Raw genomic sequence first — 26906 nt, 5'->3', positions numbered from 1 at the left:
TGACAATTAAGGTTATGGGGGGGAAGCAGAAAGAGGGATGGAGGGAGGGGGGTGGGGCCTTGGTGTGTGTCACACTTTATGGGGGCAAGACATGATTGCAAGAGGGACTTGACCTAACAATTGCAATCAGTGTAACCTGGCTTATTGTACCCTCAATGAATCCCCAACAATAAAAGAAAAAGAAGAAGAAGAAAAAAAAAGAAATATATAGATTATTAATTAATGCCCTATGTTTTTAGTTACCTTCAAAAAAATTCCAGAAATGTGCTTAGCACATTGTGGTTCTTCAAAATGAAACAGTTGCAAATAGGTAGTTTAATATATTTCAAAGCATTTGCCAGAAAAGAAAATATTCATAGGAAGAAATTTTAAAGTGAAGTCAGGCCATATTGTTTCCAGATTCAGATGGTAAGTTACTATTAAAAATCTTGCACAGATTGGAAATGACTAATCAACTTTAGAAAAATGAAACTAGAAGATCTGCCCTTGTATTGTTTATGGATAAAAATGTTTTCATGCCCAATTTTAACAGTGTTGTTCCAATGTGAAAATTTTAATGATTAGAACTGTTGAATTATAAAAATAAATAAATTGATTAGTATCTGCAGGAGGATATTTTTGATTTTATCTTTATTTCCTTCTTTAAACAAGAGCCGCAGCTGAGTCTTTATTAAAGGGTATCAAATGTGAGAGGGATGTTGCGTAGGGCTAGGTGTCTACTCTAGAAATATAGAACAAAACGTGTACTAAAGGAATAAAACATGGATGATATCTATGAATCCTTCTATCTATTACTACCCATGAATCTATGATTTTGTATTTTGTGTCTGATTTTTTTTTTTTTTTTGAGACACAGTCTCACTTTGTTGTCCCATGCTCGAGTGCTGTGGTGTCACCCTAGCTTACAGCAACCTTAAACTCCTAGGTTCAAGCAATTTCCCTATCCCAACCTCCTAAGTAGCTGGGACTACAGGACCTGCCACAACACCAGCTAATTTTTCTTTTTGTAGTAGAGATGGGTTCTCATTCTTGCTCAGGCTGGTCTGGGACACTTGAGCTCAAGGGATCCTCCTGCTTCTGCCTCCCAGAGTGTTGGAATTATATGTGTGAGCTTCTACACCCAACCTTGTGTTGCATTTTTTATTTTTTAATTTCAAAATCAATTTGAAAACTATAATCTATAATAAGTACATCTTCATCAATCACTGCTACAGATAATGAATGGGCAGATGTTTATCCCAGGCCGTATACAAAATAATTATCTTTCTTTGAGATTTAATTTTATTTTATAAAGACCTTAAAAAAATTAGAGTGGTGTAATAGTTGTTGTTAACCGTGTTAGAGGTATATGGACCAACGTTCTTACATGTATTTATCTTCATATTAAGAAAAAAAATTTTCTGAAATCAATTGTTTTTGTTTCAGTGTAATTACATTAATATATTACATTAATACATTAAAATTTCAATGCGGAAGTATTATGAGATGAACTGGAGAGAACACAAGATGTACATTTTAGTATTGGTTTTGCCCTCCCCCAGCTGTTAATACCAGGTAACTCTGCAGACCTCAGCTTCCTCATAAAATGAGGGGTTGGTATAGACTGTTATGTCCTTTTGACATTTGAAATTCTATGTCTGTGCTCTCTTACTATCGAAGACAATGGGGATAAAATGTTATTTATTTGCACTTGATTAAAAGGAGCTAGCCAAAAATAAGAAATGTTTATTTTCCCGGGCGGCGCCTGTGGTTCAGTGAGTAGGGTGCCGGCCCCATATGCCGAGGGTGACGGGTTCAAACCCAGCCCCGGCCAAACTGCAACCAAAAAATAGCCGGGCGTTGTGGCGGGCGTCTGTAGTCCCAGCTGCTCCGGAGCCTGAGGCAAGAGAATCGCTTAAGCCCAGGAGTTGGAGGTTGCTGTGAGCTGTGTGACGCCATGGCACTCTACCCGAGGGCGGTACAGTGAGACTCTGTCTCTACAAAAAAAAAAAAAAAATTGAAATGTTTATTTTCCCATTTCAAATGTAAAAGCATAATGCTATTGAGTTAAATAATACAATTAATTAGAGATTGTTATGCAGTTCTAGAAGAAGTCTATTCATTAATGAACAATGAGCGGTGTTAGGAATACCCTGCTTTTCTTTTTTCCTTTTGAGACAGAGTCTAACTCAGTCGCCATTGGGTTGAGTGCTGTGGTGTTACGCTTCTCAGCAATTTCAAACTCTTGGGCTCAAGCAATCCTCTTGTCTCAGCTTCTCAAGTTAGTTGGGACTACAGGTGTCTGCCACAGGCTCAGCTAGTTTTTCTACTTTCTGTAGAGACAGGGCCTCGCTTTACTCAGGCTGGTCTGGAAATTCTGAGCTCAGAGGATCCACCTGTCTGAGCCTTTCAGAGTGCTCGAATTACAGGTGTGAGACACTACACCTGGCAAGCTCATGTAAAAATTGGACATGTTAACCTGAATTATGAATCTTTTATGTGGTCCTGTGGTAATGAGTCCTATTTTGAAGAGTGTTTCTAGACTCATGTACAAATGACCATTGTAATCTTTAGCATAGTTACCTTGGTAGATTGCGATTCATTTTTTATATCATTAAATACATACTAACCACCTTCTATTATGTACTGATTTTTCCATATTAAGTTGGAAGTAAAGTTGGAGGATTGTTGTTAGGAGTCTTCTTTCTCAAATGCTACTTTTTTCCCTCTAAATCACTTTCATTTTGATTCTAAACTCCAATTATTCCATCTGCTTCCCCCTCTCCCTTTCTTTCACTTCTTTTCTTTCTCTTTCTTTATATCTTTCAGAAAGAACACTAAGTTTAGAGTTGGCATGACCTGGTTTAGAGTTGTCTTCCCCTCACTTACTATTAAATAGTAATATCTTAATCAAATCACATTTTCTCTGTGCACCTGAGTTTTCTTTTTTGTAAAATTAGAGATAATGCCAATTGTCTATATTCCCTCACAGAACTCTTGTTAGACTAAGTAGGAAAATGTTAATGCTTGGAAAACCATAAAGCAGTATGTAAACATAGACCATTGACTTGATGAAACAATACAGGTTTTAGAGCAAGATGCACGTGTATTCAGTTCCTGCGTTTGCTACTTACTAGCTTAGTATAATTTTAAGTTTCCATATATGTAAAATTTAGTAACATCTACTTTATGATTCTAACAAGGAAATAAGTTCTTCTTTATAAATTTCTCTGAGGTAAATGGGTAAATGTTACCCATTTCTTTTTAAATGAAACAATTGCAGCTCTATGAGCTAAAATGATTTGGCCAGGGTTATACAGGTAGTAAGTGAAACCAGAATAAATTTAGGTTTTAGATAAATTATATTAGATAATTTCAAAGAAAGTTTCATATATGTTTGGAGCATTAAGATACACACTTGAAATACATTTATAGATTAGATCCATAGAAGGATTATTTTGAAATACTCATATTCATTTGTTCTTGTGCATTTATTTGTTAAGCAAAAAAAAAAAAAAATTGACAAATTGCCTTATTTTATTTTCAACTTGTACAGATAAAAAAAGTTGTCACATGCCATGTCAGTGACCAGAAGAAAAGAAAAACTAATTGGCTCCCTTTTCTAATGTAGCACTAAGTGACTCATGAGACCTAGATGCCACTATTATATTTGATAAGCAATGAATATTAGAATTTTAAATATGAAATTTGATGACCCCAATCATTTACTAACCCAAGACATATGGTGGGATTCAATTCTAGTTCTATAAAGCCCATTTGTCACCTACTTTTGGCTTTCTGTGTTACACTTGACTGATTAAATAGATTTTTCTCCTCCTGTGGAAACTTCCTTGATTATCAGTCAGTACATCTTGAAGGGCATAATCATGATATATTAAAAAATAATCATGTAAATTATGATTACTTGCATTTTGCAGAATATTTTTAATGAATTTTTCTTTTTAGATATTGAGTGGGACTTTCTTGGCTTGGGGTAAGGTAATCGTATGCAAACTGCTTTATTTGATATATTGATATTTATAGTTTAAATTCAGGGTTATAGCAAGTCTTGGTATCAGTGCGATACCATTGAAGAGGTATATAGTTTTGCTTGGGAAATTTTTTTGTTTAAATTATGTTGCACTCCTTGCTATTTTAAAACTGAAGGAAGGTGGAAGATTTTTACCTATTCATACTTGCATAAAAGAGGTGTATATGGTGTAGACTGGTAAAGCGGATTAAGTATGTACTCTTAAATATTTAAGTTTTCTGTTTCAAATGGTGAAAAATAAATGTAGCCATGACTTTTGTGCTGTCAGTGATGAAAGTGCAAGGTTAAGTTACACATAATACTAAAATATTTATGTTAAAAAGAAATGCTTATATATTTTTATTATAGTTACATCTTTTTCTTATACCTATCTTCTCAATTTTGATCAGAATTTCCTCCATTTAAGTTTTTCAATAGCAGGATAGCTTTCTGAGCACTTGTTCAAAGGATGAAGCTCAGTGTAGCAGATGCAATTCAAAAAAATCAAGCATAATTGCACTGTATGTGACCACTCTCCTTAAAATAAGGTGTAACATTCGGGGCATAGAAATATTGAAGTTCACGACAGGATTTTTTCTTCTTGTACAATGAACACATGAACTTCAAAAAATTATATGTTTGAATATTTTTACTTAAGTAAAATATTAATAGACATTAATATTTATAATTATATTCAATATTAGAGTATTTTTGTTTTCATGATACCGGCGAACTTAAAAAATTATATGTTTGAATATTTTTACTTAAGTAAAATATCAATAGACATTAATATTTATAATTATATTCAATATTAGAATATTTTTGTTTTCCTGATACCAGCGAAATTTATTGAAATGGCCCATTAATGTGGATGTGGAGAGATTGGAATACTTTTATGCTGCTATAAGGATTGCAAACTAGTACAACATATATGGAAAGAAGTATGGAGAACTAAAAGTCAACCTTCCATTTGATTCTGCAATCCCGTTACTAGGTATCAACCCAGAAGAACAAAATCATTTTACCACAAGAAAGTTTAGCACCAGAATGATTATTGTAGCTCAATTCACAATTGCCAAGATGTGGAAGCAACGCAAATGTCCCTCTGCCTGTGCATGGATTAACAAACTGTGGTATATGTATACAATGGAGTACTATTCAGCCATAAGAAAAGATGGAGACTTTACGTCTTTTGTGTTTACCTGGATGGAAATGAAATACATTCTTCGGTGTAAAATATCTCAAGAATTAAAAAAAAATCCAGTGTACTTAATACTAATATGAAACCAATATATAAACAACTACACATCCACGGGAAAGATAAAACTCAAATATAGTCTAGCATAGGGGAGGAGAGAGGGCAGTTGGTAGGATTTTACCTAATTTGCACAATGTGAGGTTGTTCCACTCCCTCCTGGGTGAAGGGCTCAATTACTACTGGAACTTTAGCTTAGAATTGAAAACAATATAACCTAAACATTTGTACCTTCATATTAATTGGAAGTAAAAAGAAAGAAGCAAATACATCTCATTCAACTAAAAACAAAAACAAAGAAAGGGCCCATTAAAATAAGAACATAACTTTGAGGGGCTGTGTGGAGAGTGTCTTGACCCAAAATCAGCCAAAACAAACTAACTTGTACACACATGTTTCTTATGGTCCGTGTCTGATATCTTGTTCAGGTGTGACCTGACTTTAGAATGTGGCCAAATAAAATACCTAAGAAGTAGATTCAGATTCAATCAACTGTATTTTTTAACTGGAATGATTCAGACATTAATGATTCATATCAAGTACATTGTATCCTTTTTTTTTCTGGCAAAATTATTACTAGCAAGTGTTTTATCCTCCAAAGTGTCTTGGTTTAGAAGAGAAAAGATATGTTACCTTCCCAGTTAAAAAGATGGTAGTGTTATCTTCATCTTCTTTTCTTTAAAACATTGGAGAAATCTAAATAACACTGGTATTTTGAGACTTTAAATGACTATCTAAAGACCTTTAGCTACTTAATGCGAAATCTCGAATTTCACAATTTCCTGGATTTTTCCAGGTAATATTCGTTAATTTCTTAATTTTTCAGATTTTATTTGATTTGTCCTGCGACTATTTATTGTTCGGTATTTTGGTATATTTATAGTCAATCCCTTTCTTTATCTCTCTTGCATCTTGAATATATTTAATTTTAATGTAAAGCATTACCATTATAGAAATTTAGATAACATGAGGCACAATAATTGTAAATCTTGTCCAAATGAGGAGAAACTATTGTAAATATTATTACCAATTGGCTGCTAGAAAGCATTAAAGAACTAGCAACACAACACTGTGGCCACTTTGATCTTAGAGGGAGGTGTAAATTTTTCTTAAATTAGCCAATCTTTGTCAGAGATTATTTAATTTATACTCTGATCAGTTCTTTTGCACTGATTACTCATAAGTGAACCAGATCTCATGTTCAAAAATTTAGCTCTAAAAAAGCTTTTGATAATATCCAACATCCCTTCATGATCACAACACTTAAGAATATTGGTATAGAAAGGACATTTCTGAAACTGACAGAGGCCATCTACAGCAAACCCACAGCCAATATCATATTGAATGGAGTTAAATTAAAATCATTTCCACTCATCAGGAACCAGACAAGGCTGCCCATTGTCTCCACTGCTCTTTAACATTGTAATGGAAGTTGTAGCCACTGCAATTAGGGAAGAAAAGGCGATCAAGGGTATCCATATAGGGTCAGAAGAGACCAAACTTTCGCTCTTCGCAGATGATATGATTGTATATCTGGCAAACACCAGGGATTCTACTACAAAACTCTTAGAAGTGATCAAGGAATACAGCAGCATCTCAGGTTACAAAATCAACATTCAGGGCGGCACCTGTGGCTCAGTTGGTAGGGCGCCGGCCCCATATGCCGAGGGTGACGGGTTCAAACCCGGCCCCGGCCAAACTGCAACCGAAAAAAAAAAAAAAATAGCCGGGTGTTGTGGCGGGCGCCTGTGGTCCCAGCTGCTTGGGAGGCTGAGGCAAGAGAATCGCTTAAGCCCAGGAGTTGGAGGTTGCTGTGAGCTGCGTGAGGCCACGGCACTCTGCCGAGGGCCATAAAGTGAGACTCTGTCTCTACAAAAAAAAAAAAAAAAAAATCAACATTCATAAATGGGTATCCTTTATATATACCAACAATAGTCAAGCTGAAAAAACAGTTAAGGACTCTATTCCATTCACAGTAGTGCCAAAGAAGATGAAATATTTGGGAGTTTATCTAACAAAGGACGTGAAAGATCTCTATAAAGAGAACTATGAAACTCTAAGAAAAGAAATAGCTGAAAATGTTAACAAATGGAAAAACATACCATGCTCATGGCTGGGAAGAATCAACATTGTTAAAATGTCCATACTCCCCAAAGCAATATACAATTTTAATGCAATCCCTATTAAAGCTCCACTGTCATACTTTAAAGATTTTGAAAAAACAATACTTCGTTTTATATGGAATCTGAAAAAAACCTTGAATAGCCAAGACATTACTCAGAAATAAAAACAAAGCTGGAGGAATCATGCTACCAGACCTCAGACTATACTATAAATTGGTAGTGATCAAAACAGCGTGGTACTGGCACAAAAACAGAGAAGTAGATGTCTGGAACAGAATAGAGAACCAAGAGATGAATCCAGCTACTTACCATTATTTGATCTTTGACAAGCCAATTAAAAACATTCAGTGGGGAAAAGATTCCCTATTTAACAAATGGTGCTGTGTGAACTGGCTGGCAACCTGTAGAAGACTGAAACTGGACCTACACCTTTCACCATTAACTAAGATAGACTCTCACTAGATTAAAGATTTAAACTTAAGACATGAAAGTATAAAAATACTAGAGGAGAGTGCAGGGAAAACCCTTGGAGAAATCGGTCTGGATATTTTATGAGGAGGAACCCCGCGCAATTGAAGCAGCTTCAAAAATTCTCTACTGGGACCTGATCAAACTAAAAAGCCTCTGCACAGCCACGAACACAGTAAGTAAAGCAAGCAAACAGCCCTCAGAATGGGAGAAGATATTTGCAGGTTATGTCTCCGACAAAGGTTTAATAACCAGAATCCACAGAGAACTCAAACATATAAGCAAGAAAAGAACAAGTGATCCTATCACAGGCTGGGCAAGGGACTTGAAGAGAAACTTTGCTGAAGAAGACAGGTGCACGGCCTACAGACATGTGAAAAAATGCTCGTCATCTTTAATCATCAGAGAAATGCAAATCAAAACTACTTTGTGATATCATCTAACTCCAGTAAGATTAGCCCATATGACAAAATCCCAAGACCAAAGATGTTGGCGTGGATGTGGAGAAAAGGGAACACTTCTACACTGCTGGTGGAATGCAAATTAATACATTCCTTTTAGAAAGATGTTTGGAGAACACTTAAGAGTTCTAAAAGTAGATCTACCATTCAATCCTATAATTCCTCTACTAGATATATACCCAGAAGACCAAAAATCACATCATAACAAAGATATTTGTACCAGAATGTTTATTGCAGCCCAATTCATAATTGCTAAGTCATGGAAAAAGCCCAAGTGCCCATCAATCCACGAATGGATTAATAAATTGTGGTATATGTACACCATGGAATATTATGCAGCCTTAAAGAAAAATGGAGACTTTACCTCTTTCATGTTTACATGGATGGAGCTGGAACATATTCTTCTTAGTGAAGTATCTCAAGAATGGAAGAAAAAGTACCCAATGTACTCAGCCCTACTATGAAACTAATTCATGGCTTTCACATGAAAGCTATAACCCAGTTATAACCTAAGAATATGGGGAAGGGGGTGAGGATGGGCAGAGGGAGGGTGATTGATGGCATTACACTTACGGTGCATCTTATAAGGGTACATGTGAAACTTAGTAAATGTAGAATATAAATGTCTTAACACAATAACTAAGAAAATGCCAGGAAGGCTATGTTAACCAGTGTGATGAAAATGTGTCAAACGGTTTATAAAACCAGTGTATGGTGCCCCATGATCGCATTAATGTACACAGCTATGATTTAATAATAAAAAAAATTTAACTCTAGGCAAACTTTATAATTATTTTTCTGTTTACTGTCAACACCGAAAATTACTGTGTGTTTCTGGAAATTAAGATAGTTGGCAAAAATGTTTTGTTTACGTTAAGTGATAATTTTCTTTTTTGTCTGTTGACTAGATTTTTCTAGATATGACATTTGGTTCAGGAGGACATGCAAGAGCCATTCTACAGAAGGAGTCAGATATTACCCTTTATGCCTTAGACAGAGATCCGATAGCTTATGCAATTGCTGAACAGCTTTCAGAATTATATCCGTAAGTAATACTTTTATATTTTCATTTAATTTTGATGCTGACTTTTACCAATCTTGGTTTACCACTTTGGAATTTGTTCTACCTAGCCCAATACTGTATTTTATTCCATTAAATATTTTCTCTTTTTTCCCCAAGAAGAATGAATGTAAATGATGCTGCATTTATCCTTTCTGAATGCAGAAAATGAAATATAAAAATGACTTCTAGATATAAGGATTATGGTGTGTTAAAATTCATCCATGAATAATATTTTGACAACTCATAGTCATAAAAATATTTTCTTAAGTTTTTTTATGAGTTAGTTTCTAAGAATTTAGCAGAGTGAATAAGTATGTGAGAATTCTATGGAACTTAAGAGGTCACATAATCAACATAATGTACTCCTTTTCTCTAAATTCTTTCTGACATTCACAATGAAAATATCCCTCTATCAGAATTATTGATCTATCCCTCTGTCAGATTTAGTGAGCTGTCACTGAAGAACTTTAAAATATATATATAAAATATTGTCTTACGTGTGGGAAAAACATCAATGTTTGAAAGCAAAATTTTGATTTAGGGAGTAAAGTCTATATGGTATGTTGTGTAAAAGCCATTGTACTAAAAGAGAAAAATATCTTAGAGCTACAATGACTATCTGCAGGTATGTACACATCTATTTTCAATAATGGAGAATTGTTTTATTATGTCATGCTTCAGAGACTGGAATCAAGAAAATAGAAGGGAATTTTAGAGGCAAATTTTAAATTGATGTGACCTAGAGGTTTTAATAGTTGTAGTTGTGCAACAACAAAATGGTCTCTTTGGTGAGTAGCAAAAGTGACATGGAAGAGTTTAATCAGCGCCTAAGGGTAGAAAATAGTTTAATCACCTAGAATAGCCTTTTAAACTTTTAAAAAATCCTAACTCCTTGCAGATCTAATGAATATAATTAATTTTCCCAATAAAATTATAAATAAATATACGTAGATTTTATTTCCAAGGTTACAGGATTTATGGAGCCCATGAAACTCACTATTTGACCTGGGGTTCTTTTTTTCTAAGAATAATTTGAGAATGTAGGTTAATGACATGGTATGATTTTTAATTTTTTAAATCTTCGTCTTCCACAGTGTAACTAGTAAACTCTCACCTAATGGGTACAGTGTTGGGGTATATGGTACACCTCTTGGGTGAAGGGCTCGATGATAACTTAGACTTTACCTTAGAAATGCAAATAATGTAACTTAATCATTTATACCCTCATGTTAATCTGAAATTTAACAGAAAGATAATGAACATATTCACCCAGCCTTTAAAAAAATAAAAAAGATCTTATACTAGAGCATTCATGTTTGTGAAACATCATATAAGTCCGTGTGATTATGACACAAACCTTTATAAAGCATAGCCCTCCGTTATACAATTGTCCCTTGGTGTCTGTGGGGGCAAATACCAAAATCTATAATATTCAAGTTCCTTATATAAAATGGTATAATATTTGCATATAACATCCACACATCCTTCTGTATTTTTCAATCATCTCTATTTACTTATAACATCTAACACATTGCAAATGCTATGTAAACAGTTATACTTTATTTTTTAGGGAATAATGGGAAGGAAAAAGCACCCATTTTTTTTTCTCTCATATTTTTGATCAGTTTGTTGAATCTAAAGATACAGAATCCCTAGATAAGGAAGGTGGACCATCTTTCACTATCATAGAAAAACTGAATTTTCTCGGATATTTTTGTTTCTTAAAGCACTGATTATCAGTCTAGTGGTTTCAATGTTTCTTACTCCTTCAACACCCTACTTTCTCAAATGCAGCTTAAAGTTTTACTAGGTATAATTTTTTTTAGAAATTAACTAACAAGGAAGTTTAGGCTCTATATTCTCATTTTGCAGATGTGGAAACTATTAGCCAGACAGATAAAACGATTTACTGAAAGGCGTACATGGGACATGTATTCTGACTCCTAGCCCATAATCTTATTTTATTAAATAATACTATTTTGGCTCAACTCTTGAGATTTTTTTTACTTCATTGACAAAATGATTCCTTTGCCAAACAAAAAATTACATAACGAACCATAAAATAAAATAAACCAGGAAGGAGTTGGTATAGATGAAAGCTAGAATCAAAGAAAATGAAAAAAAAATTAAAAATAAAAGTAGAAAGGGTAAAGAAGTCCTCAGAGATAATTCTATAAAAATAGCAATATTTCTTTTGAGCCTGATTATTAGAGCAAAACATACGATTACATTTGGAAATAAGACCAACCATAGAACAAGATAAGTTTATTATAAGATAATGCATCTACAGCTGTGTGGTAATTTGCAAAACTTAGAGAAATGAATGACATTCTAATAAAATAGAAATCATTAAAATTGACTCAATAATTATGAAACTTGAATAAGTCATTTTCATAAAGGAAATTAGAAAGGTAACTAAAGTGCATAGAAAGACGTACCCTGATCAAATGGACTTGCAGTTATCTAAGTGTTAAAATAGAAATAGGAAAGAACATTGCTTTTTTACACTAGTTTTGACCATGATAAATATGGAACACTCTTTCAGTTATGTGAATCCATAGAGATAGTATAAAAAGAAACAGTATAGTAATTTCCAAATAGTTATTAACAATATAGAAGAGAAATATTAGTAATATAGAAGTTAGGGGAAGGGTTGATATCTATCATACTTGAAGAGTTCTTATAAAACTAAGAAGGCAATAAAATATATAGAATGTGATTCATAGAAAATTAACGTGAGGAAAGATGCTACAACCCAATATCACTAGTGAAGGAAATAAAATAATAATGGTATATTACACTGGAAGAACATAGTTTTGTTACTGAGGATATTGGGAAAATACTTTTATCCTTTTTGGGTGGACATATTTTAATATTTAAAAATACTAATCTACTTAGAATTTATGCCAATGTAACCAAAGAATCAATATCTACAAAAATATTTTTGGACATACTGCAAACTTTGTACATACATTATCTGTGTATATAATTATGGAGAATTTGAGAAAAAGGATTACCAATGGAGATATGTTCAGGGGAAACAATAACAGCAGTTAAGACTCCAGAAATTATATGATCACATCTCTGCATATATGTACAAAATAGAAAATGTAAAGTAGAAGAATGTGTTCCAGCTCCATCCATGTAAACATGAAGAAGGTAAAGTCTCCATCTTCTTTTAAGGCTGCATAATATTCTATGGTATACATATAACACAATTTATTAATCCATTCGTGGATCGATGGGCACTTGGGCTTTTTCCATGACTTAGCAATTATGAATTGGGCTGCAGGGGTGCTGGAGAGGCTATTATTTGGAGTTGCCCCTTTGGGGTCTCGTTCCTTTGCTTTTGTTCGCTGGACAAAAAGCATTTTAAAAGATCCTGCAGCCATCCCACCCCCTAGTCGCTTTGCGACACACCTCATTTTTGTATAATTTTAAAGTAAATTATAGTATTTAACTAAAGACAAAACAAAATAATTGTAAAAAAAAAAATGAATTGGGCTGCAATAAACATTGTACTCAGCCCTACTATGAAACTAATTTATGGCTTTCCTATGAAAGCTATAACCCAGTTATAACCTAAGAATATGGGGAAGGAGAAGGGGGGGGGATGGGCAGAGGGAGGGTGATTGGTGGGATTACACCTACGGTGCAACTTACAAGGGTACATGTGAAACTTAGTAAATGTGGAATATAAATGTCTTAACACAATAACTAAGAAAATGCAATGAAGGCTATGTTAACCAGTGTGATGAAAATATATCAAATGGTATATAAAACCAGCGCATGGTGCCCCATGATCGCATTAATGTACACAGCTATGATTTAATTAAAAAAAAGAAAGAAAGAAAATGTAAAGTAATGGTATATATTATTTATTAACACCCACCTATGTAGTAATAGAATAAAAGTATGCATGAAAAAGAAAAAAACGAACTTGGAATGTGGATTATTTCTGGGACTATTGTGTAGAAAGATGAGTGGTTGAATGGAGGCACAGATTAGTTAATTTTTTTAGAAATATTTAATAGCAGTTTATAATAAAGCTCACAATAAAACATTTTGTCATTTCATTGGAACATCTTTTGAGGAAATATAGTATTTTCTTTCTTTCATTTATTAATTTTGTTGTTATTGTAAAATGAATTTAAGGGTCTCTTGAAAAATCTGTTCTTTGTCAAAACTAAGTCAGAAATAGAAACTAACATTTTTTTTTATAGAAAACTAAGCAATTCACGGGAAGGTTGAGCTTTAGGCTAACCCATTTTAGCTTTTTCAGAAAAGATGACATGTCAGATCACCTGTTGTTTGAAGACTGAAACTTTTCCCCATTGCCTCTGAAGACTGTATGAGAGGAAACACATTTAAATTGGAGCAGTGGGGTGTTGGTTGACTTTTAACATAGTGGAAGATGGATGTTGGAAGACAATTTTAAAAATCAAAGGTTTTGGCTGCTCAATTTAGCAACAATATATGCTCTGTATACCACGTTGAGAGACTATAGCTAAGTCTAAAGAAGAAAATAAAAATATAATTGATTCTTTTTAACTGTAACTTTAACAGATCATAAAAGTATAACAAGCTGTTATTTTTAACAGTTTGTAAAAGTAGATATGCTCACTGTAGTAAATTTATAATAGGAAAATATAAAGAAGAAATTAAACCCGCCCATAGTTTTACTACCTTATAATAAATCTTATAATAAAGATTAATGATTTCGTGCATCGCAATCCATCGTTTTTTTTTTTTGTTTTTTTTTTTTGTAGAGACAGAGTCTCACTTTATCGCCCTCAGTAGAGTGCCGTGGCCTCACAGAGCTCACAGCAACCTCCAACTCCTGGGCTTAGGCGATTCTCCTGCCTCAGCCTCCCGAGTAGCTGGGACTACAGGAGCCCACCACAACGCCCGGCTATTTTTTTTGTTGTTGCAGTTTGCCTGGGGCTGGGTTTGAACCCGTCACCCTCGGTATATGGGGCCGGTACCCTGCTCACTGAGCCACAGGCGCCGCCCGCAATCCATCTTTTTAAATGCCAGTATTTCATTATGTTGTATGTACTATTTCTTGTTTCCCTTTTGGGGGTATTTTTGCATTTTGTATTTCTAAAATATTGAACTATTTTGACATAGTTTAAAAATTTATTTTTATCATTTGTATTAAAATACATAATTACTTTAAAAAGAATTGACATCTTCATTTTGCTTTTTAATTCAGAAACCTGATACGTCTTTCCATTTATTCCAATACTTTGTGTTTCTCAGTGAATTTTTTTCTCAATTAAAATTAAAAAATGCAGAAACGTACCGAAAAGAAAATTAAAATAATTCATAATACCACCACCAATGTTAAGAGTTTGTTATATTCCCTTTTAATTACTTTGGTTACATATATATATGTGTGTAACTCATATGTGCATATACATTTTACATAATTAACCTATTTTTACTTTATTAGCATTGAAGTGAATATATGCTAAATTATTAGCATAATTTATTTCATTAAATTATTTAAAGACACATGATTTTATTGGTTGCAGAGTATTTTCAACATGTAGTTATAACTTAATTTATTAGAATTTTAATTCTAATATACTTTTAGCCATATTCATATTGTTGGAATTTTAAGTCTTTGCTGTATTATTTTAGATGTACTTTCTATAAACAGCACATACCAGATGTACTTTCAGTAAACAAATTTGAGTATGTTTTCTATAAAGGGGTAATTATATCAGAATATACTGGCTCTTCCTGTCTTATCTTGCTTCATATTTTCTTTATATGTATTTCATTGAAATTTTCATTGACTTTTATTTCTTGTATCATGTTTTTGGTTTTACCTTTTCTCTAGTAATTTTGATTACATACTTAAAAAAAAATTTTTTTTTGTACTTTTTGGCCGGGGCTGGGTTTGAACCTGCCACCTCCGGTATATGGGGCTAGCGCCCTCCCTACTCCTTTGAGCCACAGGTGCCGCGCCATACTTTAAAATTTTTATGTTACTAGTATCCTACTTTAGTATTTTTAAAGATAAGTATTTAAACTTTTTATTATGTATACCAAATACCACATAATAGTCTTTTGTTTTTATTTTCCCTTCTCCTACCCTACTTCTTTTTTTTTTTTTTTGTTTTATTTTCTTTTTATTAAATCATAACTGTATACATTGATATGATCATGGGGCATCATACACTCGCTTCATAGACCATTCGGCACATTTTCATCACAATGGTTAACATAGCCTTCCTGGCATTATCTCAGTTACTGTGCCAAAACATTTACATTCTACATTTACCAAGTTTCGCAAATACCCCTGTAAGATGCACCACAGGTATGATCCCACCGATCCCCCTCCCTCTACCCACCACCCCCCTCCCTCCCCTCCCTTTCCCATTTCCCCCTATTAGGTTGTAACTGGGTTATAGCTTTCATGTGAGAGCCCCAAATTAGTTTCATAGTAGGGCTGAGTACATTGGGTACTTTTTCTTCCATTCTTGAGATACTTTACTAAGAAGAATATGTTCAGCTCCATCCATGTAAACATGAAAGAGGTAAAGTCTCCATCTTTCTTTAAGGCTGCATAATATTCCGTGGTGTACACATACCACAATTTATTAATCCATTTGTGGATCGATGGGCACTTGGGCTTTTTCCATGACTTAGCAATTATGAATTGGCTGCAATAAACATTCTGGTACAGATATCTTTGTTATGTTGTGATTTTTGGTCTTCTGGGTATGTGCCCAGCAGAGGAATCACAGGATTGAATGGCAGATCTATTTTTAGATCTCTGAGTGTTCTCCATATCTCTTTCCAAAAGGAATGTATTAATTTGCATTCCCACCAGCAGTGCAGAAGTGTTCCCTTTTCTCCACATCCACGCCAACATCTCTGGTCTTGAAATTTTGTGATATAGGCTAGTCTCACTGGAGTTAGATGTTATCTCAAAGTAGTTTTGATTTGCATTTCTCTGATGATTAAAGATGATGAGCATTTTTTCATATGTCTGAAGGCCGCACGCCTGTCTTCTTCAGAGAAGTTTCTCTTCAAATCCCTTGCCCAGCCTGCGATGGGATCCCTTGTTTTTTTCTTGCTGATGCGTTTGAGTTCTCTGTGGATTCTGGTTATTAAACCTTTGTCAGAGATATACCCTGCAAATATCTTCTCCCATTCTGAGGGCTGTCTGCTTGCTCTGCTTACTGTGTTCTTAGCTGTGCAGAAGCTTTTTAGTTTGATCAAGTCCCAGTAGTGTATTTTTGAAGCTGCTTCAATTGCCCGGGGGGTCCTCCTCATAAAATACTCGCCCAGACCAATTTCTTCAAGGGTTTTCCCTGCACTCTCCTCTAGTATTTTTATAGTTTCATGTCTTAAGTTTAAATCTTTAATCCAATGAGAGTCTATCTTAGTTAATGGTGAAAGGTGTGGGTCCAATTTCAGTCTTCTGCAGGTTGCCAGCCAGTTCACCCAGCACCATTTGTTAAATAGGGAATCTTTTCCCCACTGAATGTTTTTAATTGGCTTGTCAAAGATCAAATAGCGGTAAGTAGCTGGATTCATCTCTTGGCTCTCTATTCTGTTCCAGACATCTACTTCTCTGTTTTTGTGCCAATACCATGCTGTTTTGATCACTATCGATTTGTACTAAAGTCTTAGGTCTGGTAGTGTGATTCCTCCTGTTTTGTTTTTATTTCTGAGTAATGTCTTGGCTATTCGAGGTTTTTTCTGATTCCATATAAAACGAAGTATTGTTTTTTCAAGATATTTAAAATATGACAGTGGAGCTTTAATAGGGAGTGCGTTGAAATTGTATATTGCTTTGAGTAGTATGGACATTTTAATAATGTTGATTCTTCCCAGCCATGAGCATCCTATGTTTTTCCATTTGTTAACATTTTCAGCTATTTCTTTTCTTAGAGTTTCATAGTTCTCTTTATAGAGATCTTTCATGTCTTTTGTTAGGTAAATTCCCAAATATTTCATCTTCTTTGGCACTACTGTGAATGGGATAGAGTCCTTAACTGCTTTTTCAATTTGACTGTTGTTGGTGTATATAAAGGCTACGGATTTATGGATGTTGATTTTGTAACCTGAGACGCTGCTGTATTCCTTGATCACTTCTAGGAGTTTTGTAGTAGAGTCCCTAGTGTTTTCCAGATACACAATCATATCATCTGCGAAGAGCGAAAGTTTGATCTCTTCTGACCCTATATGGATACCCTTTATCGCCTTTTCTTCCCTAATTGTGGTGGCTAAAACTTCCATTACAATGTTGAAATGCAATGGAGACAATGGGCAGCCTTGTCTGGTTCCTGATCTGAGTGGAAATGATTCCAATTTAACTCCATTCAATATGATATTGGCTGTGGGTTTGCTGTAGATGGCCTCTATCAGTTTAAGAAAAGTCCCTTCTAGACCAATTTTCTTGAGTGTTCTGATCATGAAGGGATGCTGGATATTATCAAAAGCTTTTTCTGCATCGATTGAGAGAATCATATGGTCTTTGTTTTTTTAATTTGTTTATGTGCTGAATTACATTTATAGATTTACGTATATTGAACCAGCCTTGACACCCTGGGATAAAACCAACTTGGTCATGATGTATAATTTGTTTGATGTGTTGCTGGATTCTGTTTGTTAGGATCTTGTTGAATATTTTTGCATCTATATTCATTAGTGATATTGGTCTATAATTTTCTTTTCTTGTTGGGTCTTTTCCTGGTTTGGGGATCAGGGTGATGTTTGCTTCATAGAATGTGTTGGGTAGTCTTCCTTCTTTTTCTACCTTTTGGAACAGGTTGAATAATATCGGTACTAATTCCTCTTTAAAGGTTTGGTAGAATTCTGACGTGAAACCATCTGGTCCCGGGCTTTTTTTTTTAGGGAGGTTTCGTATAGTCGATGCTATTTCTGAACTTGATATGGGCCTGTTCAACATTTCCACTTGATTCTGGCTAAGTCTTGGCAGGTGGAGTGCTTCCAAGTATCCGTCAATTTCCTTCAGATTTTCATATTTCTGAGAATAAAGTTTCTTGTGATATTCATTAAGGATTTTTTGGATTTCTGAGCAGTCTGTTGTTATTTCGTCTTTGTTGTTTTTGATTGATGATATTAGAGATTTTACTCTTTTTTTTTTTGATTAGGTTGGCCAGAGGTTTATCTATTTTATTGACCTTTTCAAAAAACCAGGTTTTTGATTTATTGATCTGTTGTATTATTCTTTTGTTTTCAATTTCATTTAATTCTGCTCTAATTTTGGTTATTTCTTTTCTTCTACTGGGTTTGGGGTTGGAATGTTCTTCCTTTTCCAGTTACTTGAGATGTCCCATTAAGTTGTTAACTTCCTCTCTTTCCGTTCTCCTGAGGAAGGCTTGCAGTGCTATAAATTTCCCTCTTAGAACTGCCTTTGCGGTGTCCCAGAGGTTCTAATAGTTTGTGTCTTCATTGTCTTTTTGTTCCAAAAAATTGGCGATTTCTTTCTTAATCTCATCTCTGACCCAGCTATCATTCAGCATAAGGTTATTTAACTTCCATGTTTTTGTATGAGTATGCAGATTTCTGTTGTTACTCAATTCAAGTTTTTTTTTTTTTTTTTTTTTTGTAGAGACAGAGTCTCACTTTATGGCCCTCAGAAGAGTGCCGTGGCCTCACACAGCTCACAGCAACCTCCAGCTCCTGGGCTTAAGCGATTCTCTTGCCTCAGCCTCCTGAGTAGCTGGGACTACAGGCGCCCGCCACAACGCCCGGCTATTTTTTTTTGTTGTTGCAGTTTGGCCGGTGCTGGGTTTGAACCCGCCACCCTCGGCATATGGGGCCGGCGCCCTACTCACTGAGCCACAGGCACCGCCCTCAATTCAAGTTTTATTCCATGATGGTCTGAGAAGATGCATGGAATAATTTCTATTCCTTTAAATTTACTGAGGTTAGACTTGTGACCTAAAATGTGATCAATTTTGGAGTAAGTTCCGTGGGCTGATGAGAAGTATGTGTGTTCAGTTTTGTTAGGATGAAATGTTCTGTAGATGTCTGCTAAATGTAAATATTGGCTGGTTAGGTTTAAATCTAAGATTTCTTTGCTCAGCTTCTTTTTGGAGGATCGATCCAACACTGCCAAAGGAGTGTTGAAATCTCCGACGATTATGGAGCTGGAGGAAATCAAGTTACTCATGGCTGTTAGAGTTTCTCTTATAAATTGAGGTGCATTCTGGTTGGTTGCATAAATATTAATAATTGAGATCTCATCATATTGAGTATTACCCTTAACAAATATGATGTGACCATTCTTGTCCTTCCTTACTTTTGATGGTTTAAAGCCAACTATATCTGCAAATAAAATTGCAACATCTGCTTTTTTCTGATTACCATTTGCCTGAAATATGGATGACCATCCTTTCACCCTGAGTTTGTATTTGTCTTTTAGGTTAAGATGTGACTCTTGTATGCAACAAATATCTGGCTTGAGTTTTTGCATCCAGTCAGCTAACCTATGCCTCTTTAGAGGACAGTTAAGCCATTCACATTAATGGAGAGTATTGATAAGTCTGGTGGAATTTTGGGTATCGAGTTTTTCAAAGGTCCATTGGACATTTTTAATCCTTTCGCCAGTGTGGAAGTTGGAGTTTGATCCGAAGTTTCTGAGTGAGTTTACTTTTGTGGTATAGGATTGGATTGGTCATTGTGGAGGATAGGTCTCAGTATATCCTGAAGAGCTGGTTTACGTATGGCAAATTTTTTCAACATATGAATGTCTTTGAAGTATTTAATTTCTCCATCATAAATGAAACTCGGTTTAGCTGGATACAAGATCCTGGGTTGAAAGTTATTTTGCTTTAGGAGATTAAAAGTCAATGTCCACCTTCTTCTGGCTTGAAAAGTTTCAGCAGAGAGATCTGCAGTTATTCTAATATTCTTTCCTTTGTACGTAATGGTTTTCTTTCGCCGGGCTGCTTTGCGAATCTTCTTTCATATTAACTTTAGTGAAGCTAATTATGATATGCCTGGGGGATTACTTATTGGGTTGAATCGTGCTGGGGTTCTGAAGCTGTCTGCTATCTGAATTTCAGATTCTCTAGGCATGTCTGGAAAATTTTCTTTCATAATTTCATGCAGAAGTGCCTCTGTGCCCCTCGAGGCCAGTTCATCATTCTCCGAAATCCCAATTATTTGTATATTGCTTTTCTTCTAATTATCCGAGAGTTCTCTCAGTGAGTGATCCGTTTTTGCTCTCCATTTCTCTTCCTCTGTGAGAGATTGGGAGCATTCGAAGACTTTATCTTCAATGTCAGAAATCCTTTCTTCTGCTTGCTCCATTCTGTTGCTGAGGGATTCTACTGTATTTTTCATATCTTTGAGGGCTGTAAATTTTTACTTCAGTGTGTCTAAGTCTTTGGTGGTTTGGCTTTGAATTCGTTAAATTCTTGAGACAACTTTTGAATTTCTCCTCGAATTCTTAATTCCATTTTATTAATCTTGTCTGCAATCCAAATTCTGAATTCGATTTCTGACATCTCAGCCAGTTGTTTATGAATGGGATCTTCAATCACATCTGTCGTATGTTTTCTTAGGGGGGGTTGATCTATTCTGGTTATTCATGTTACCAGAGTTTTTCCGCTGATTCCGCCCCATGGTTATTTTACAACCTTTGATTTTTCCCCAGGGGCTTTATCGAGGGCCCATACAGTGTTGTGACCTGAGAAACTGGGGCCCTGTCTTGTGTGGTGGGTCGAAGTGGTTCTGTCTTGTTTTCAGTTGGTTTCTGTTCGATCCTATTGTAATATTTACTCTGGCTTGAAGTCTCAGCTGTGTGGAAAAACCAGCAATGAAGTCACCCTGTCCGCCCACCTCTGGCACCAATTTTAAAAGGAAAAGGAAAATCAAACCTTCCTACAACTGCATACCCAGGGCACTGCCTTAAAAGTCTTCGGTGTATTAGTTCAGTTCAAAACTTCCAAATCGATTGTCTCAATCGGCACCTGTCTCGGTTGGGAGAGTTCAAGAGGTCTCTGGGAACTGGATCACAGGGGTCTGGTGACTCCTCTGATATGGCTTACTCCAGTGCTGCATGGAGTCAGGAGAAGCCACCTGGCAAATAGATCATTCTGGGAAGGTTGATGTCTCCTTCCCCACTTTGCCCCTCCGTCGGACCCAGTCACTGGTATCTCTGCAGATGGCTAACCCAGTTGCCTGTAGTGAACAGACACTCCAGGGGTTTGCACCTGCCTGAATTGCAAGGAAGTCTGCCAGGCCCCTGCAGTCTGCCACTATCTAGCAGGGGGAGATGGGGCCTGACATCTTTGCGTGCTTGATGCAGGTGGTGGGAGGGAGGTGTTCACTCAGGCTTAGCCCTGCCCCTGATTGATGTTGCTAACCGAACAGAACAGACAACTTTGCGGGGTTCTATCTCTGTTTCTACTAAAATCACCTATAGAAAACGGGCTGTTCTGAGTTCAAACGTCTTTGCTGCTGGAGGTTTGTGGCCGATTACCTCTCTTAGTCGGCCCTGCCCTGGAAGCTTCCCTGGTTTCTGAGCAGTGTCAGGCAAATCCTTTGCTCATTGGTCGCCTCCTCTGGTTGCCCAGGGAGAAAGAGGGTGTGGCTTCAGAATATCCAGAAGTGAGCCGTTTCGGTTTTGTTTGTGTCCTTGTGATCACAGCTTGCCTCAGCGATGTTGATGTGCGTTCTTCAACCTTCTCTCTTGGTGCAGCTCAAATCCACCAGCTGTGTATATTTTCTTTAGAGAGCCTCACTTCGTCACCCTTGGTAGAGTGCCCTGGAGGCATGGCTCACATCAACCTCAAACTCTTGGGCTTGGGGTGGCGCCTGTGGCTCAAAGAGTAGGGCGTCGGCCCCATATACCAGGTGTGGTGGGTTCAAGCCCCGCCCTGGCCAACACTGCAAAAAACAAAAACAAACAAACAACAACAAAAAAAAAAACTCTTGGGCTCAAGTGATTCTCCTTGCCTCAGCCTCCTGAGTAGCTGGTACTATATGCGCCCACCACAACACCTCGCTATTTTTTAGAAATGTGGTTTTACTCTTGCTCAGGTGCTGGTCTCAAACTCCTGAGCTGAAGCAGTCCCTTTTTTTTTTTTTTTTTTTATTTTAGACATTCATATCTACTTTTATGATGATTATTAGTTAGCATTTGCAGTTTTGGCAGTATTCTCAAAAATAATTATTTATAATTCCAATTAATTTATTTCAATAAATCTCAATAGCCTTTTTATATTTAAAGTTTCATTTTGAATTCATCATCTGGTCTCAATCAATTAATTATATCTTTAAGTAGGTTTTTTTGAGACAGTCTCACTATGTCGCCCTTGGTAGAGTGCCTTGGTGTCACAGATCATAGCAACCTCAAACTCTTGGGCTTCAGTGATTGTTTTGCCTCAGCCTCCCAAGTAGCTGGGACTATAGGCACCTGACACAATGCCTGGCTATTTTTTGTCGCAGTTGTCATTGTTGTTTAGCTGGCCCAGCTGGGTTCAAACCAGCTAGCATCAGGGTATGTGGCTGGTTCTGTAACCAGCATCATTAAGTAGTTTTTCTATGCATACACAGAAGGGAAGCATCTGAGCTTCTGTATATTTATAGAAAGAAATATACCTGAGCAGACAGTCTTTCTCATCTCTTTTCTTGGTAGGCAACAAATACCTTAATGGGTGGAATTTGTAGATTTTTTTGAAATCACTTTTTTTCTTCTGGAATGTAGCTCTGTGGAGAAGTCTAAGGTTAACCCAGTTTTGTTTTATTTTTTTCCCCCCTTAAGTAATCTGTTTCTCCCTATTCTACTCTTGGATGGGATGCTTCTTTGGATATATTTCTTTGACAATTTTTGATATTTATAAATTTCACTAAGAAATATTACCAATTGGTCACTTTTTACTAATTTTTCATGTATATTTTTTGGCCTATGTCTATGGATGAGGTCTTTCTCCTACAAAAGAAAGACTTTGTTTCAGTAGCCCCTACACCCTCATTTTGTTTTCTGTCCTTTAAGTGTTCATTATTTGTTGGTTAGATTTATATTATCTGTCCTGCATGTCTTTTATTTCTTCTCTTAATGTTTTCAGGTATTGTCACTTATTTATTATGGAAAATCTTGGTAAGGTTATTTTCAGTATTATAGATTTTGTTTTCTATAGTGTTGATTATGGATTTTACTGCCTCCTGTTCCTGTTTTATTTCAGCTATTAGAAGTTATCTTTCCTTGTAATCTTTATTTAATTTGTTGACCTCTTTTTTGCCCATTTCTTTTCCCTTTTGTTCACTTACCATCTCATTTTCCTATTTATTTCACAGTGAGCAAAGTATAAACATCAAGGAATAGGCCTTTCTTAACATGTATGGAATCCAAAGTATGTACATTCCAAACTTTTCTGTGTTTTGTAATTTAAAAGTATGCTTTTCCTTTGTCTCTTAAGTACAAAGTTGTTCTTTTTTTTTTTTTTTTTCTAATGTTTCTATAGCCCTCATCTTGGCTATGTATTTATATGTAGTATATGTAGTGTTCGCTGTTTGGATAGATTCCTCTTTTGACTTATTTATTGTTCACTTGCCTGGGGCTGTAATCTTCACTTCCTATTTTAAGCTAGAAATTACTTGAAGTAACACAGTCTCATATTTTAAAAATGTTAGTATCTGGAAGTTCTTTTTTGGATCTGTCAATAGGAGGAAGATTCTTCTATTTTATTCTTGTTAGAAAATGCAAATCATAGAAGAGACTTATGCCCTGATGTATTACTTCTATGGCTTTTCCAGCCTTCTCATTCTAGAGAGATTTTTCCCATCCCATGGCGTGTTCTGATAGCATCTATCCATTTTTGTTTAGTATTATTGCATTATATGAGTTGTAATCTCTAAATGGATAGTGTAATAAAAGTTATTGGTGGCTAAGTGTGAAGATGTGGTGGAGTAAAATGGCCTTAGCAGCTTCAGAGTGTTGCCGTCTGTACAGTTTAAATGATCTCTTTAGGTGTTGTCTTTTATCTCTGAGGCAGAGGATGTGAATGGGACATTCTCAACCTTTTCTCCAGTTGGCTCCACTGCCTAGTATCAGGATCTAGGCTTACATTTTGTAAGAAGAGACATTTTTCTTGGATTCTGCCATGTCTTTGAGGACCATTTTAGTTATTTATACTATTTGAATTTCCATTTTTTAATTTGTCTTAAAATTAAATAGGTATCATTAGCTAGCTTCCATCTTTTCTATTGAAGTTTTCTTTGTTACCATTTAGTTGGAGAGTTATGAATATAATTACTCATGTGATATAATCTATTTTACATTACCCACTTTATTCTTTCTAGGTTGTATATTCTGTTCTCTAGCACAAAAGGTTTAACATTTACCTTTTCCTCCTTTTTAGCTGCCATTTCTCATTTGTAGTGAAATTTACACAGGAAGCCAAAACAAAGGTAAGTCTAGAACTCATAGCATTAGGTTTGCTGATTATGTTCTTTCTACATGCTTTGGTATTATACTAGAAGCAATTTAGTCACATTCTGTAGCAGACCCAGGACTCAATCCCAGGCATTTTGACCCTAGCCAGTGTAAAAATCATATAATATGCTATCTTAACCCTGTTTACCTAAAATTTAGATTGCTAATATATAATATAAGACATAGCTGTTACTAATCTTACTAACCGTAGGAGATCAGTTCCGCTATGTACCATCAAAGTGAAATAATTTTTACAAATATAAACTGCATTAAAAAAGACAACTTGGAAAAATTAACACCATTTTGAACTATTTATGGCAGTCTGTCGCCTTTGTGGTCTGTCACCTTTTCATTATTTTTGGTAACACAAACAATATTAAAACAGGATGTTGTATTTTGCCCCACTGAGTATTTTTAAATATACCCTTTTACCAGGAGGTATCAGCCTTGCAAGATGAAGTTATTTGGAGAGGTGGAAGTAAGATGAAGTTATTTGGAGAGGTGGAAGTACTTGACTTTGGTTTACCAAACATAGTTCCAAGGTTGGAAAAATATGTGTTTATACCATAGACATGAATTGTACCAACTAGTTTTTAGTCAATCTGCTATTTCTGAGGGTTCCAGAGAGATTACGACATATAATCTATGCCCTTACAAAGGTTACAGTGTAAATAGAAAATAGATGGGAAACGTAATTTCGTAATTAATTATTTAATTATAATTGTGATCACAGCTGTGAATGACGAGGGTAGCTCCAAGAAGAATATGATTATCAGGATCTAATCTACTCGTCTGCAGCGTCTGGAAGGACTTCCGGAGTATATGAATTCATCAGGACCTGAAGGATAAGTGACTGTTAGCTCAGTGAAGGAAGGTGGGATGGTGGGGCAAGAGAGAGCATTTGTAGTGGTGAGAACAGACTATTCAAGACTCTTTAGCAGGAGAGAGAATGGCATACTGAAGAAGCTGTGATGTGAATGAATGGTTGATAGCAGAGGAGAGGTGGCTAGAGAGGTAAACTAGGGTTAGTTAGCCTTGTTAAGGATTTTGGACTTTAAGATAATGAGAAGACACCAGCATTTTGAAACAGGGAACTGACTTGATTCTATTTGCATTTTTAAAAGAATATTCTGCCTTCTGCATAAAGAAGGAGTAGGGGGAGGACAAAATTAGAAAGGATTCAGTGAGACTAATTAAAAGCCTGAGAATTGCCATTGTGAGTGAAAGCTCATGGTGATTGGGCATAGATTTTCTTTTCCTGATCATCTTATTGGAAATTCTACTTGGCTTTAATCTTGGCTTTTCATTTTAATGGAATTAAAAAAAAAATTACAACAACTCATGCCAAGGCAAAATTATGTTTTATGTTTATTGGTGAAATTGAAGTTAACGTTGTGACACTAAGTTTTGTACAATCTTGTAAGAATTCCTACTCATCTGAGTTGGCCAATATGGAGAAGGAGATAAGGAATAAATTGAATTCTCTCATGTTCACTAGTCCTGCAAAATATTTGTATTCTCACTGAAGACTTTCAGTGATTATCCTTCCCCTAGAATCTATCTGCTTGTGTGTAATCAGCAGTAAGGGTCTTTCATTTCTACCTCAAGTCTTATCAACTTTAATATATGACCTGTCTTTTCCTTCTATACTTTGTAACTCTGGCAGCAGACTACTATATTCTTTTAATCCCAGCCTTGCCACTTACTCACTATAAAAACTTGAATAAGTTATTTAACTTCTCTTTTCCTCAGTTTCCACATCTTTAAAATGGAGTTATAGTAGTATTACCTCCTAGAAATTTGTTAGGATTAGGCTTAGAGCGTGTCTAGCATATACTTTTAATATCCTATAATGAGTCACATCTCACGACTCATTAACAGAATATGTTAGACAGTGGTCTAAGCCTAATTGGCTCTTGGTCAGCATTTTATGGAATGGAGTGAAAGAAAATAGGAATGCCATAGTGCATCACACGAAGTTAAATTAGTATTGTTTCTAATGAGACATTTTAATATATGCGTAATTACATATACACACATTTTTACTATAGTCTGTGTATATGGGATTGCCATTAAACCATATTTCTGATGATG

At 35.5% G+C, this 26906-nt stretch overlaps 1 protein-coding gene across 1 annotated transcript in view; it reads left to right on the top strand.

Moving 5' to 3' along the window:
* The window catches only part of METTL15 (methyltransferase like 15), a 216986-nt gene that overhangs the window by 88843 nt on the left and 101237 nt on the right, over nucleotides 1–26906 (top strand). Inside the window, exon 4 of the mRNA XM_053561593.1 lies at nucleotides 9225–9361. Coding sequence (XP_053417568.1) covers nucleotides 9225–9361 — 137 coding nt within the window. The remainder of the gene's footprint in view (nucleotides 1–9224; nucleotides 9362–26906) is intronic.

This window comes from Nycticebus coucang, chromosome 14 (genome assembly GCF_027406575.1).
Source record: "Nycticebus coucang isolate mNycCou1 chromosome 14, mNycCou1.pri, whole genome shotgun sequence".
Classification (NCBI taxonomy): domain Eukaryota; kingdom Metazoa; phylum Chordata; class Mammalia; order Primates; family Lorisidae; genus Nycticebus; species Nycticebus coucang.
Note: the sequence above shows the minus strand (reverse complement) of the source record. Positions and strands in the feature narration are given on the sequence as shown.